This window comes from Odocoileus virginianus, chromosome 6, assembly GCF_023699985.2.
Source record: "Odocoileus virginianus isolate 20LAN1187 ecotype Illinois chromosome 6, Ovbor_1.2, whole genome shotgun sequence".
In the NCBI taxonomy this organism is placed as follows: Eukaryota; Metazoa; Chordata; class Mammalia; order Artiodactyla; family Cervidae; genus Odocoileus; species Odocoileus virginianus.
This window is the reverse complement of record NC_069679.1, coordinates 86654093-86670815: the sequence shown is the minus strand read 5'-3', so window position 1 is coordinate 86670815 and position 16723 is coordinate 86654093. Positions and strand designations below refer to the sequence as shown.

Here is a 16723-nt window from a genome sequence, read left to right as displayed (position 1 = left end):
GCTCAGTCACGTCTGACTCTTTGCGACCCCATGAATCGCAGCACGCCAGGCCTCCCTGTCCATCACCCAACTCCTGGAGTTTACTCAGACTCATGTCCATCGAGTCGGTGATGCCATACAGCCGTCTCATCCTCTGTTAAAGTGTTAGGTGCATTTTAGTATATAGTTATGTATTCTGACTTACTTAGATCAAAACATTTCACACATTAGTACTTTGGACTTAATAAATAGACTGATTAAAAGTATTTTTAAAGGTTCATCAGTATGTTTTTCATTTAACCTGTATTATGGTGAGTTGCTAAATGTTTATTTTTAAGATGTGTTATTTCTTCATTGTCACTAAAAACTATCACTTTGTAAATTTTTAGAAGTAGTAAGCATATTAGGTGATTATGCAGGCAGTTGTCAAAGAAAGCATGGTGAAGACTACCGTAGAGCAGTGTCAGGGAGTGTCTGACGGGAGGATTCCTGCGTGCTGTCTCTCATGAGTCCTTCGTCCCTCTTCAAGCGGAACAGCACGCTGCTCCCAGGGACTGAGGTCATTGTGTGAGGCAGGCTTGGGTCTCCTTTAGTAAACATTCTCTTTAAGACAAAACTGCTTAGTCCCCTTCCCCTTTCTTGAGATATGGATTGTCTCCTGGCCTTGTGACTAACATTACTCCTTGTTCCCTTGGTAACCGTTGCAGTACATTTGGTTTGCTGAACTCTATCATTCCCGAAAGAAGTTTCTCGTACTGCAGCCGGAATATACTCATAGAAAAATCATTAAAGCACCTTTGTTCCATCAAAGCTTAGGTCTCCGTGTCCTTTTTGTTTCTCTCTGTCTCCTTCTTCTGGCTGATTCTCTGAAGCGTAGAGACCCGTCGTGCTCACTTTCCTGCCCGGGCTTCTAAGACCCTCTAGAGAAGGCAATTCGTGCCTTCACCCCCTTGAGGGGGCACCTGGTGCATTGTGAGCGATGCAAGTCCTGTGTCAAGGGCTTTATTGGTCCTCTGCGTAAACCAGGGAATATCAGCCTCTTTCTCTTTTTCACTTTCTTATCGTAGACTCCGTACCACCAGGTTCCGGTCCATTAAAGGACCACAACAGAGCAGAATTGTTTTTTCTGCTATAACATTTTTTTTCAAATATTAAATTTTCTTTTATTTATTGTTTTTTTTCCCCATTTATTTTTATTAGTTGGAGGCTAATTACTTTACAACATTGCAATGGTTTTTGTCATACATTGAAATGAATTAGCCATGGATTTACATGTATTCCCCATCCCGCTCCCCCCTCCCACTTCCCTCTCCACCCGATCCCTCTGGGTCTTCCCAGTGCACCAGGCCCGAGCACTTGTCTCATGCATCCAACCTGGGCTGGTGATCTGTTTCACCCTAGATAATATACATGTCTTGATGCTGTTGTCTTGAAACATCCCACCCTCGCCTTCTCCCAGAGTCCACAAGTCTGTTTTATACATCTGAGTCTCTTTTTCTGTTTTGCATATAGGGTTATCGTTACCATCTTTCTAAATTCCATATATATACGTTAATATACTGTATTGGTGTTTATCTTTCTGGCTTACTTCACTCTGTATAATGGGCTCCAGTTTCATCCATCTCATTAGAACTGATTCAAATGAATTCTTTTTAATGGCTGAGTAATATTCCATGGTGTATATGTACCTCATCCATTCGTCTGCTGATGGGCATCTAGGTTGCTTACATGTCCTGGCTATTATAAACAGTGCTGTGATGAGCATTGGGGTGCACGTGTCTCTTTCAGATCTGGTTTCCTTGGTGTGTATGCACAGAAGTGGGATTGCTGGGTCATATGGCAGTTATATTTCCAGCTTTTTAAGAAATCTCCACACTGTTTTCCATAGTGGCTGTACTGCATTCCCACCAACAGTGTAAGAGGGTTCCCTTTTCTCCACACCCTCTCCAGCATTTATTGCTTGTAGACTTTTGGATAGCAGCCATCCTGACTGGCATGTAATGGTACCTCATTGTGGTTTTGATTTGCATTTCTCTGATAATGAGTGATGTTGAGCATCTTTTCATGTGTTTTTTTGCCATCTGTATGTCTTCTTTGGAGAAATGTCTGTTTAGTTCTTTGGCCCATTTTTTGATTGGGTCATTTATTTTTCTGGAGTTGAGCTGGAGGAGTTGCTTGTATATTTTTGAGATTAATCCTTTGTCTGTTGCTTCATTTGCTATTATTTTCTCCCAATCTGAGGGCTGTCTTTTCACCTTGCTTATAGTTTCCTTTGTTGTGCAAAAGCTTTTAAGTTTCATTAGGTCCCATTTGTTTATTTTTGCTTTTGTTTCTAAACTTTTGGGATGTGGGTCATAGAGGATCCTGCTGTGATTTATGTTGGAGAGTGTTTTGCCTATGTTCTCCTCTAGGAGTTTTATAGTTTCTGGTCTTACATTTAGATCTTTAATCCATTTTGAGTTTATTTTTGTGTATGGTGTTAGAAAGTGTTCTAGTTTCATTCTTTTACAGGTGGTTGACCAGTTTTCCCAGCACCACTTGTTAAAGAGGTTGTCTTTTTTCCATTGTATATCCTTGCCTCCTTTGTCGAAGATAAGGTGACCATAGGTTCGTGGATTTATCTCTGGGCTTTCTATTCTGTTCCATTGATCTATATTTCTGTCTTTGTGCCAGTACCATACTGTCTTGATGACTGTGGCTTTGTAGTAGAGTCTGAAGTCAGGCAGGTTGATTCCTCCAGTTCCATTCTTCTTTCTCAAGGTCACTTTGGCTATTCGAGGTTTTATTTATTGTTAAAGTTCATATTTCTAATGCATATTTTATTTCATCTGGGTTTTTTCTTGTTTGATTTTGTAGCAAAGATTTGTTTATAACTTATGGAGTCTTAGAAATTAAATCTGGGGAATTTCCAAAATTTATACAGTAACGAAAATGTAAACAATGTAGAAAACTGGAAACAGAATTTTTACTGTGAAATAAATATTTGGCTCCTTTATGTAAGTAGTTTTGTGTGATAGAAAGCTGCAAAAATGTTCTCTTATTTTTATTTCTAGCTGCAAAAGTGTTAAGTGTATGTTCTGTTCATTATCTTTCCTCTGTAGAATTTATGCAGGTATCTGCCTCATGCCCTAGTTCTGTTGAATCATTCTTGTTATTTATAGACCAAAAAAATTTTTTTAATTAAAAATAGAGGTGTTAATTTTTGCTCCAGTAGTTGTTTCATATGGTTCATAGAAACTAAGAAATAGTTTTTGTTCCTTATCATTTTGATACTTTATTTCTGATAGTATTTTTTTTTATTTCTGATAAAAATGTAAAATTCTGATTTTTATTTAATGAGGAATATTGTTTTCTGATATGTGGACTTTTGGGCTATTTTGGCTTTTGGACAGGATTCTTAAATGATTCTCAAAATAAGTGTCTTAACCATGAATCTGATTTTTTTTTTTTAACAGATATTTGATATTTCTTGGGATTTGTACCAGCCAAATAAACTTGTCAGCTGTGGTGTAAAACATATCAAGGTACTAGAAGAGTCTTACTTACAATAGTCATGGTTACTTATTCTCTGCTGCTAAGCAGAGACACATCACACTGCAGTTTATATATACACACATACACACATATATATATGTTTAAAATCAGTGGCCTCAAAGGACAAAAAACTATGACTTATCCATTCAAATAGCTAATGAATGCTCTCATCAATGAAACTTAATGATATTTAAATTTAAAAGCTTCATGATTTCTGTGCATAAGTATAGCCTGTTCTCTTCTTTCAGTAAGTCCCAGTTTCAGTCTGTTATTTTCTTCTAAGTCAGTGATTATCAACTTTGGCAGCATATTAAAATCACCTGGGGGAAATTAAAGCATAGTATACCTGAACCCCCTCTGAGATGTACTGAGAGAGACCCTCTGGAGAGGGAAGCCCAGGTACTCAAATGATTCTGATGCTCAGCAGGAGTTAAGAACCATTGTTCTAGAATCCAACTCGGTGCTCTCCTGTAGAGTAACCACTGGATAGATGTGGCTCTTGAGCATTTGAACTACGAAGGTGACTGAAGAAATGAACATTAGCTTTGCTTTCATTGCTAACCTATTCCCAACTTTTTAATCTAAGTTTATGTAGTTTTTTCCTCCCAGAAAACTAAGGGAAATAGCATATTTTAAAACCTATTCCAGTTCAGCCCACTTTATTCTTACAGTAAGGATTGAAACCAGTGGTTTATCTGCTATAATGTAGCTAATGACAGCACTGGATAAGGATGTGAACATTGAATCCTATTGAGTCATAAAGGAATTTCATGGGTAATTTCTTGTCTCCTGCTCTAATATGGTATCAAAGTACTGCAAATATTTGTATTATGAGCCTTCTTTGGTAATTTGATTATACTATGTACTTTTTAGTTCTGGAGTTTATGTGGAAATGCTCTGACTCCAAAACGAGGGGTCTTTGGGAAGACTGGTGACCTTCAGACCATCTTGTGCCTGGCCTGTGCGAGGGATGAATTAACGTATTCTGGCGCACTCAATGGGGATATATATGTTTGGAAAGGAATCAATCTTATACGAACAATACAAGGAGCTCATACTGTAAGTATATTTAAATATTTTGAACACTTTTAGGTATAAATTACTTACCTCCTTGTCTTAGAATGAAAAGTTCCATAATATAACAGACATTCTAATCAATTCAGTTACTTGAAAACTGCTATTACAATTGAATTAATTTGTCTATTTGTTTTCAAGATTTCAATGAAGAAACATTATGCAATTAAATTAGTATAATTAGTATTTTGTTCAAACCATTGTTTTAGTATGGTGTCTTTTTCATTATTGGAAAAAGCTTCTTAAATTTAACCTAGAAGTATTAGTTCCAAAGAATAGCAAGGAGAGATAAGAAAGCCTTCCTCAGCTATCAATGCAAAGAAATAGAGGAAAACAATAGAATGGGAAAGACTAGAGATTTCTTCAAGAAAATTAGAGATACCAAGGGAACATTTCATGCAAAGATGGGCTCAATAAAGGACAGAAATAGTAGGGACCTAATTAAGAAGAGGTGGCAAGAATACACAGGAGAACTGTACAAAAAAGATCTTCATGACCCAGATAATCATGATGGCATGACCACTCACCTAGAGCCAGACATCCTGGAATGTGAAGTCAAGTGGGCTTTAGGAAGCATCACTATGAACAAGCCAGTGGAGGTGATGAAATTCCAGATGAGCTATTTCAAATCCTAAAAGATGATGCTGTGAAAGTGCTGCACTCAATATGCCAGCAAATTTGGAAAATTCAGCAGTGGCCACAGGACAGGAAAAGGTCAGTTTGCATTCCAATCCCAAAGAAAGGCAATGACAAAGAATGTTCCAACTACCACACAGTTGCACTCATCTCACACACTAATAAAGTAATGCTTAAAATTCTCCAAGCCAGGCTTCAGCAATACGTGAACCGTGCGTGAACTTCCAGATGTTCAAGCTGGTTTTAGAAAAGGCAGAGGAACCAGAGATCAAATTGCCAACATCCACTGGATCATCAAAAAAGCAAGAGAGTTCCAGAAAAACATCTATTTCTGCTTTATTGACTATGCCAAAGCCTTTGCCTGTGTGGATCACAGTAAACTGTGGAAAATTCTGAATACCAGACCACCTGACCTGCCTCTTGAGAAACCTGTAGGCAGGTCAGGAAGCAACAGTTAGAACTGGACATGGAACAACAGACTGGTTCCAAATAGGAAAAGGAGTCTGTCAAGGCTGTATATTGTCACCCTGCTTATTTAACTTATATGCAGAGTACATCATGAGAAATGCTGGGCTGGAGGAAGCACAAGCTGGAATCAAGATTGCCAGGAGAAATATCAATAACCTCAGATATGCAGGTGACACCACCCTTATGGCAGAAAGCGAAGAGGAACTGAAGAGCCTCTTGATAAAAGTGAAAGAGGAGAGTGAAAAAGTTGGCTTAAAGCTCAGCATTCAGAAAACTAAGATTATGCCATCTGGTCCCATCACTTCATGGCATATAGATGGGGAAACAGTGGAAACAATGGCTGACTTTATTTTTCTGGGCTCCAAAATCACTGCAGATGGTAATTTCAGCCATGAAATTAAAAGCCGTTTACTCCTTGGAAGGAAAGTTATGACCAACCTAGACAGCATATTAAAAAGCAGAGACATTACTTTGCCAGCAAAGGTCCATCTAGTCAAGGTTATTGTTTTTCCAGTAGTCATGTATGGGTGTGAGAGTGGACTATAAAGAAAGGTGAGTGCTGAAGAATTAATGCCTTTTAACTGTGGTGTTGGAGAAGACTCTTGAGAGTCCCTTGGACTGCAAGGAGATCCAACCAGTCCATCCTAAAAGAGATCAGTCCTGAGTATTCATTGGAAGGATTGATGTTGAAGCTGAAACTCCAATACTTTGACCACCTGATGTGAAGAGCTGACTCATTGGAAAAGACCCTGATGCTGGGAAAGATTGAGGGCAGGAGGAGAAGGGGACGACAGAGGAATGAGATGGTTGGATGGCATCACCAACTCGATGGACATGGGTTTGGGTGAACTCCGGGAGTTGGTGATGGACAGGGAGACCTGGTGTGCTGCAGTTCATGGGGTCACAAAGAGTCGGACATGACTGAGCAACTGAACTGAACTGATTCTAGATTAACCACGTTAGAGTAAAACTAGAGCTTTTTTAGCTAATTTACCAGTGGGAAATTTGGGGATAGTTCTAGAGTAATATTAACTTTTTAATTTTAACATCATTGATTAAGTAAATGACAAAGGCATGTTTGTACTTCATGATTTTCATATAATAAGTTACCAAACCAGGAAAAAAAGATCTGTTGTTAAAACCTTTAAGTGTTTTTTCAGAAAGAATCTCACAGACATAGAGAATGAACTTACAGTTGCCAGGGGGAAGAATGAGAGAGGAGATAGGGAGTTTGGGAAGGACATGCACACACTGCTGTGTTTAAAATGGGTAACCAACAAGGACCTACTGTATAGCACGTGGAACTCTGCCTAATGCCATGTGGCAACCTGGATGGGAGGGGAGCTTGGGGAGGAGGGATGCATGTCCCTTTGCTCTTCATCTGAAACTGTCACAGCATTGTTAATCAGCTATACCCCAATAGAAGATAAAATTTTTTTAAAAGAAAACCTTTTAGTGTTTTTTGATTTGGTCATTTTAGCGGTTGGGTCTCTCACATAGTGAAGGGAGCTGGAGAGCATAGAGCTGCCATATTGTTATCAGGAACATCTCAAGTAGAAAAGCTATTAAACGTATAAAAATGAGAGCTTCCCAGGTGGTATAGTGGTAAAGAATCCACCTGCCAGTGCAGGATATACTAGAGACGTGAGTTCAGTCGCAGGATCGGAAAGAGCCCCTGGAGAAAGAAATGGCAACCCGCTCCAGTATTCTTGCTTGGGAAATCCCATGGACAGAAGAGTCTGGTGGACTACAGTCCATAGAGTTGCAATGAGGTCAGACATGACTGAGCGCACACACACATATTAATATGAATCACTTTTAAGTATATAATACATTTCGTGTTAAGTATACTTAAGAACTGCTTAGACTAGGAGTTGCTTTCAGCAAAATGTCTGAAGACCAGAAATAGCAGATTCTAGCAAAAGTTGTGGCATTTCACATTTTGTATCATCAGTTTGTTCCTCATACTCATCAGCCCAGGACGTGATCACTATTGTAAATTGTTGCTTATCTTCTGGGTGAAAAATATTAACTATTTGTTTTAATTTTCTTTCCCATCTATTTGTGAAATTTCTTATATTTACTGATTACAGTTGACCCTTAAACAACATAGGTTTGAACCTCAAGGGTCCACTTGTATGGGAATTATTTTCAATAGTAAATACTGCGTGTGTGTGTGTGTGCACATGCGTGCACGCTTATGCTCTGTTGTGTGTTATCTCCCAGAGTTTGCTCAAACTCATGTCCATTGAGTTGATGATGCTATCCAACCATCACATCCTCGGTCACCCTCTCCTGCCTTCAATCTCTCCCAGCATCAGGGTCTTTTCCAGTGAGTCGGCTCTTCGCATAGGTGACCAAAGTATTGGAGTTTCAGCTTCAGCATCTGTCCTTCCAGTGCACATTCAGGATTGATTTCCTTTAGGATTGACTGTTTGATCTCCTTGTAGTCCAGAGGACTGTAAAGAGTCTTCTCCAACACTACAATTTGAAAGCACTGATTCTTTGGCTCTCAGCTTTCTTTATGGTCCAGTTCTCACATCCACACATGACTACTGGTAAAACCATAGCTTTGTAGTACTACACAGTTTGTGGTTGGTTAAATCCACAGATACTGTGGAACTGCAGATATGGAGAAATCTTGATATGGAGGTTAACTTCTAAGTTATACTAGAATTTTTGACTCCACAAAACTCCTACATTGTTCAAGGGTCAACTGTACTTGAATTTCCTTTTCTATTAATCGACTTTGCTTATCCTTTGCTCTTCTTTTTATTGTTGTTGTTGGATTTTATTTTGTTTATTTGTGTGTTAGTCATACACATTGACATACACAGACACATACACATTTTGACAGTCATACACATTGCAAATATTTCCCCAGTCCATTTGTTTTTACTGTGATATCTTTTGTCATATGAAAAATTTAAAAATTTTCCTTTATGACTTGTGGGTAACTGCCATACTTATAAAGTTCTTTCAACAGCCTAAAGTTACATAAGTGTTCTTCTGACTCTTTCTAACATATTTGTTTTATTTTTTACAGTTGGAATTTTGTCTGTATGTTTTGGTTTTGTCTGATTCATTTTTGTATATGGTATAGGTTTAACTTAATTTTCTCTTATATCATTAAATACCACTTTGGTCGTATATGAGTTCCTGTATATACATAGATTTATTTCTGAATTACCATCTGTATTTTCTGATGCATTTGACTATTCTTATGCCATATCAAAAAATTTCTATGTGAGTTTCTGCTGTCACATGTAGTGTATTTAAAAGCATATGCTGTTAAATTATTTTATTCCCTCTTCTAGGCAGGAATTTTTAGCATGAATGCTTGTGAAGAAGGCTTTGCTACTGGTGGCAGAGATGGCTGCATTCGTCTTTGGGATTTGACTTTTAAGCCAATCACTGTGATTGATCTCAGGGAGACAGACCAGGGGTACAAAGGTAATGAGGAAGCGGTGGTCTCACTACACCAAGGGTGTCTCTTTCTTTCAGGGAGTCTAAAGTATGTTTCATAAATGTAGATGAGGCTTACGCTTGCTCCTCCATACTGGATACAGTTAATAAAAATCCTTCTGATGATGAGGAAATTTTGCCTGAAGACTGTGTAGGTTTACTGATTGACAAAGATTCTTTTCTTGTCTGATGCCAGCTATAATGGGACCCACAGAGAGATGTGAGAAGTACTTACTTTGGTAACCTTAAATTTTGGAAATATTTTACTGTTTGAATGCTAAATGTAACTTTAGCAAATAAACTGTTGAAAATAGTGTGTTGAGAGTTAGAGGAACTTCTGTTTAGGATTGTTTATGTGCATGTATGTGTGTTTTTCCTCCATCCAAATTTGTCAGCAACCAAGATATAATTTTTTCTTTGGAGGATTTTTAAAATTTGATGTAATAAAACAGTCTTTACTATAAAAGTAAACATTTTACCCACTAGTGTTGTATTATAAGAGTAGGATTGGAAGTTACACAGGTCTATGTTTATGCCATATTTTAGTCACTTATTAGACATGTGACCTTGGGCTGCATACCATCATCTGTAAAATGAGAAAAAGAAGAAATATCTCAGAGGGTTAAATGAGCTAATATATGTAAAATTTTTAGAGGAGTGTCTGGTACATAATGATCATCCAGTAAATGTTAGCTGTTATACTGTTTTAATGAGTTTTGCTGAGCATTTTTGTACTGTAAAGTTTACAAAATAATTTGACACTTTTTCTTTTTTTTTCGACACTTTTTCTTATTTGATTCTCATAACATTGTAAGTTACACAGTACCTCATTGTTGACCACACTATATAGATGAGGAAACTGAGGGAAATACCAACTTTCCTGAGGTTGCAAAAGGGATTGTATACAGAAAAAGTAGAAATCTTTCTTCTTAATAATTTTATGAGCACATTGAAGAGGTGAAATATAGACACATAAAAATCAGATTATTCTAAGAGAAAAATAATACAATTCTATGAAGGTAGTTATGGGCTTCCCTGGTGGCTCAGATGGTAAAGAATCCACCTGCAATGTGGGAGACCTGGGTTCCATCCCTGGGTTGGGAAGATCTCCTGGAGGAGGGCATGGCTACCCCACTCCAGTGTTCTTACCTGGAGAATCCCCATGGACAAAGGAGCCTGATGCACTGCAGCCCATGGGCCTGCAGAGTCTAACACAGCTGAGTGACTCAACACAAGAGGGTAGCCCCGGGATAAGTACTGTGTGGGTGATGCACTCTGTGTTACAAGACTGACTGAGGAGGTGATCGGACTATGGCTGATGTTGTCTAATGGGGAAGAAGAGTGTATGTCCTGAAGAATGAGTAGAGACTGAGTGTATAAAAAGAAATACTTCACATAGAAAACAGGATGGATAAATGAACAAAATGTGTGGGTCCAAGATTCCTTTTATCTTACATCTCAGGTATAAAAGATACAAAATTAATAGGGGTTTAGGCAGATTAGCATTCTCTTATTACAGTACTGATCTTAAATACAATTCAATTTTGACTAGGTTTGTCTGTAAGGAGTGTTTGTTGGCGAGGAGACCACATTCTAGTTGGAACACAGGACAGCGAAATTTTTGAAATTGTGGTTCATGAAAGAAACAAACCTTTCCTAATTATGCAAGGGCATTGTGAAGGTGAACTCTGGGCACTTGCCGTCCATCCTACTAAACCTTTGGCCGTGACTGGAAGTGATGATCGTTCAGTCAGGTAAGCAAATCACAGAGTAATTGCATAGGCTGGAATTTGTCCTTAGAGCAACAGAAGAAAAACTTAAAAAAAAAAAAACCAAACCTTAGTTTTAAATTTTATCATTTTTGATATAACACGTGACCATCGAGTGCCAACAGTGTATAGAATTAACAGCTATTATAAGATTTGGGTTTTTCTCTTACAAGCCAAAGTTGGCATTTGTTTCATATAAAATACCCCCTTTTTAACAGCTATATATTATTCCCCTATGTGCTGTAGTTTATTCAGTTAAACTATCATTTGATGGAAGTTTAGGTTCTTCCAGTTTTGTACTTCTAAATGCAGTGCTTGAAGTGAATATCATTGTACCTTTGCCGTTTAGTCCATATGTAAATAAGAATATTTCTGTGATAAATTCTTATTAGTGTTCAAAAGATACGTGCATTTTAAATTTTAATAGATAGTGCCTTACACAGAGGCAGTAACAGTTTACACACCTATCAGCGTGTGACAGAGCCTTTTCTCCCACACTCTTCCCACACTCTTCCCACACTCTTGCCAGCACTAATCACCCCAAACCATGAAAAATTACCTTGTTATGGTTTTAAATTATGCTTTACTCTCATATTGAGGGATCTTGAGTATGTTTTTGTATGTTTAGAGGACATATTTATATTTCCTTTTCTTTGACTTGTTCAAGCTCTTTGCATATTTTCTCTTAGTTAATTGGTCTTTTTCTAATTATTTTAATCTAATACCTGTCTGTATATGAAAGCAGCAATTAGCCTTTTGTCTATGACAGTGGTTTTTAAAGTGTGATTCCTAGACCAGCAGCATCAACATTACAAGGGAACTAGTAAGCAATGCAAATTTATCATGCCTTATACAGGACCTTGTATAAAAAAATCCACCAATTTAGGACTTTCTAGACACTAAAGTTTGGGAAGCACTGATCAGTGATATCAGTTGAGATACTTTTTCCACTTTGATATTGTCTTTTGTCCCCATTTCATCTGTATTAATATTTCCATTTGTATCTCTAAAAGATAACTCTAAACACTATCACAATACTGTTATCACTGTATTCCTTTTGCTTCTTAGAATTAGACTTATAATAAAGTCCATTTATTGCAATTGTTAATATGTCCTTTAAATCTCTTTTATTCTATAGCTTCTTTTCTTCTCTTTTTTATTTTTCTCTTTACAGTTTATTTGTTGAAGAAACTTAATATTTGCCCTCTAGAGTTCTCCACATTCTGGATTTGAATACCGATAGTATATTTTAACGCATTCCCTCTTCCCTGTATTCTGTAAACTGATAGTTAGATCTAGGGTTTGATGAGATGCAGTTAGGAATTTTCACTCAGAACATTTCCTAGGTGGTAATGTGTGTCCTTGTTTGATGGTAATAATGTAGTCCCCTTTTTGCCATATTTGCAGCCATTGATGGTTGTTATCTAGATCAGTACTTCTCAAACTTTTTAAAAATTGTTCCTCTCCTAATGAGACTTCTAAGACATTTTCCCTCCTAATTGCACTCCTTCCCTGTGAAATTTTAGCAGCACAAAAAATTGTATGTATGAATGTATTAATATGTATGTGTGTAGGTATATATACATATATGTAGTTGTACTGTAGCACTTAAGAGAGGCACATACTACTGTAATATTTAAGATTTTCACCCCTAAGAACTAATTTTTAGCTTTTGAGGGGCAATATTACCCCTGTCGAGAATATGTGACCTAAATCTGTTATAATATTGAGTTTCAAGTAGTGGTATTCTAACTTTATCATTCATTATTCATTTTTTTAGCTACCATGTTTGTATAAAAAGAATTTCTCCTCATTAACTGTTTGATTATCCTAGATACAGTTTACACAGGAAAAGCAGAAAAATGCTTAATTCTTTCATATTTACTAAGTAAAAAATACTTGGTTCCATAGAATCTTTTCTATGACCTATTCACATTTCTTGCCATTTTTTTATAGCTTTGTAGATAGCTTTCTTCTTTATTTTTAGCAGCTCTTTACATATTATGGATATTAAGCCTTTGGAACGTAAGTTGCAAATACTTTACACCACCTTGTTACTTGCTTTTTTATTATGCTTATATCTTTTGTCATGGAAAAGTTTTCGTTGTTATTTTGTTTTCTGCATCTGAATTTATCAACATTTTCTTTTATGACTTCTGAGTTTTCTAGCATAGAGAAATCCTCCGTAAAGTTAAAAAGTTTTCCAGTATATTCTTCTAGTATACCAGTGGGTTTATTTTTTATGTTTAACTCCTAATCTTTGTAAAATTTACTTTATTGTAAGAAGTGAGGTGGGGATGCAACCTAATTCTTTCCAGGTAACTACGATATTTTAAGTGGTATGTTAATCAATCATGCCACTTACTATCTTTGTGCTACTTGGGTTTATGTAGATAGAAGATGTAATAGCACTGTCCACATGGAAACTTGGTGTGGGGCTACATTTTACTCATGATTTGCTAGGAGTTTCTTCCATTTTAGGAGGACAGCTGTTACTGGCTGCTGCATAACTATGAAAAATGGGCAGCTGGTCCTCTGAAAAGTAATTGTGTTACCTGAAAACTGGGTTCACCTCTTGGTGGGTGCCAAACCAAAAGACAGTCAAACCAAAGATTGAGAGAAGAAAAGATGTATTACTACCTGCAACAAGTAAGAACACCAGGATCTTTCCCAAACTAGTGTCTCCCCAAATAGCAAAATTGGGGAAGTTTTTATTGGAAAGTGTTGTAGAGCAAGTCAGGATTTTTAGCTTCTGTTCCTGACAGAAACTCAGAACCAACAACGGTTAAATCCACTGGAGAAAATGAAGTTCACTGTTAACACTGTTGGTTCCAAAAGACATGATTCAAGGTTGTGTGTTTGTGTGCAAAATTGTGAAAAAATAATACAGTGAATAATCATAAGGCTTTAAACAACTTAAATTTTTATAGGCTTTATAAATTTGTCTAAGCCATTCCCCCTACATATTTTTTACCCCAATGTGATTCTATTTGACGTTGTATTGGATTACTGCTTTCCCACTAATGTCTTTGAAATATTCTAGCCTGTAGTTATTTCGTGCAAACTATTCATAAAAGCTAATTCTTTATCACTTCAGACTTGGCATTGACTCCTCAAATAAACCACTTAGTAGTGAGAATAATATTTGTTGACTTATCAAGACTCTAGGCAAACCACTCAAAAGTATTTGCCTTGTTTTTAATTAACTGTTGGTGTTATTCCCAAACCCTCAACTCTGTAAGCAACTGTTCTCACTCAAAGGCTAATTGTCTTAAACAAATTTATTTTTTCTGGACAGATTTCTTCAGCTGCAATAATCCAAAATGATTTAGTTAATCCATTACCAATAAGCAACTTTCTTTGCTTGTCTAAAAAGTGAGCCACTTGTTTCTTTTTACTTTCTTAGTAGGTTTTTTTTTTAAGTAAAACCTCATTTTAATTTTTGAATGTGTAAAGAAATTCTGCTACAATGAGATTTTAAATTTTCTAATTTTTCTGACCATTGCTTTTCTATGAGTTGAAAATATCGTGATAAGTGCTTAGTCTGGTAATGTTAATGTATCTTTGTACTCTTTTAGGATAGCTATAATATCATTGAATAATAAACATAATGCTTTACCATCTAATTCAGTAGTTGTGTAATCCACACTCCACTGTGCCTTAAAACACAACATTCAGAGTTCAGTTTTCTCTTTTTTCCTTCTTGTTATGATGTGATGGGTATATAAAAAATAATAAAATGCCATGGTGTGACAATACACATAGCAGTTGAGGTTCTGTCAGGTTATAATAGTGTCACTGTAATTTGTAGTGCGTCAAAGGAGCAGAACGAGGTGACAAGTGCCACCATCTACTGTCTGTTCTGTGAGCACTCAGCTCTGCCTCTGCGGCATGAAAGTAGCCATGGCCAGTACGAAAACAGAACAGTGTGGCTGTGTTCCCGTAAAACTTGATCTGTAGACACTGAAATCTGAGTTTGAATTTCGTGTAATTTTCTCATGACTCAAAATGTTGTTCTTTGATAATTTTTTTTCAAACATTTACAAATATAAAAACGAGAGGGATCAAGATGGCAGAATAGGAAGATGTGGAGCTCACTTCCCCTCCACAAATACATCAAAAATGCATCTACATGTGGAAGCATTCTCACAGAAAACTAATAGGTAACTGGCAGAACTCCTATACAACCAGAGCTACAAGAAAGATCTTCATGTGACTTGGTAGGATGGAAATAAAAGTATCAGGTTGGAACTGCACCCCTGGGAGGGATTTGAAAAGAGTCGGTTTGCATGGGAGGACCTAGCCCTGGAGAGCAAACAGGCTGAGCCACAATCTGGGCGTACCAGTTCTAGGGTCCAGTGCAGAGGAGATGAGCCCCCGTGCTTTCTGGGAGAGCCACTGGGCAGACAGAGGCCTCAAGTCTTGACTCCCCTTTGAAGCCGTGTGCACACGCTGACTTGCCAACAGCCAGGATGGACAGAGCCTGGCACTGGCGGCTGCCACCACACCCACAGGCTCCAGTCTGAATGGAACAGACACCCTGGGGGCTCGCTCCACCGCAGCCTGGCAGAAGACCTAGCCCAACCAGGCCCTGGGAAATGACACAGAGACAGACCATGGGGCTCCAGGTGGTAGCGACCATTGTCGCCCACACAGGAGCATGCAGCCGTTAGCCTCCCAGCGAGTGTCCCTGGCCCCACCCGCTGCACACTGCAGACTAGTGCTCGGCCTGGGGCAGACAGATCCCAGGCAAAGACTGCCACTGAGGTGGCCCAGAGCTCTGGCCACAGGGCGGCCCGACACCCTGACACCCATCCTCAGCCTGTCCGCACCACAGCCTTGTAACAGATCTGGGGTGAAGGGAATAGAGGAAGGGATGTACTCTCAGCCTGCTTCTAAACAGAGCCATGGACGCCTGCGCAGGTTGCATGTAGGTCCTCTGAGGGCACAAGCACCACTTGCTTCAGCACTTGCTTCCTTTGGGGCAGGGCACATGCTCACGGGCAACAGAGCCTTGTCAAACCCAATCATCAGGGCTTCTACTCCAACAGCTGAGAAGGCAGTCTTGTCCCTGACAGAGTGGCAGTAGCCGTGGAGCAGAGAGAAAGTCCTGCTATAGTCCCTGAACAGGCTTTAGATCCTCCAGCACCTCTGCCTCCCCATCAAGGGGATAATGGCAAGCATACCCTGGGAAAAGATGTGACTGGCATTCATACCAAAACCAACCCTTGCACCAAAGGCATTAGACACGCATAGTCTACACAGGGACACTCAAACATAAACACATCTTAAAAACAGCTCTGTAAGATTATAGTAGAAAGCAGTTGCTTCTAAATTTATAGAGACAGAGTGGGAGGGAGGCTATAGGGGGAGGGGAAATATATATATATAGTTATGACTGATCCACATTGTACAGCAGAAACCAACACAAAGCAATTACGCTCCAATTATAAAATAAATTTAAAAAAGAAAGTAAAATGAAAAGGCAGAGGAACTACTCCCAATTAAAAGAGCAAGAGAAATTCCCTGAAAGAACAAAAAATGAAACAGAGCTCACCAGTCTACCAGACCCCAAGTACAAAAACGTGAAATAAAAATGCTAAATTAATTAGGAAAGATTATTGATAGGAATGCAGATCACTGTAACAAGGAATTAAAAACCATAAAGTTGAACCAGTAAAAAATAGACAACACAAAAAATAGATAAGTCAATTACTGAGATAAAAAGCAATCTAGAAGCAACAAATAACTGACTAAATGATACAGAAAGATGAAGAAGTGATTTGAAAGATAGAATA

The 16723-nt window shown here is 38.0% G+C and overlaps 1 protein-coding gene across 14 annotated transcripts in view; it reads left to right on the top strand.

Moving 5' to 3' along the window:
- EML5 (EMAP like 5) overlaps positions 1-16723 on the top strand; it is a 157174-nt gene that overhangs the window by 38442 nt on the left and 102009 nt on the right. For all 14 annotated transcript variants that reach the window (XM_070469746.1, XM_020890576.2, XM_070469747.1 and 11 more), the window contains exons 4-7: positions 3435-3503; positions 4387-4572; positions 9009-9144; positions 10709-10910. In XM_070469746.1, coding sequence (XP_070325847.1) covers positions 3435-3503; positions 4387-4572; positions 9009-9144; positions 10709-10910 — 593 coding nt within the window. The remainder of the gene's footprint in view (positions 1-3434; positions 3504-4386; positions 4573-9008; positions 9145-10708; positions 10911-16723) is intronic.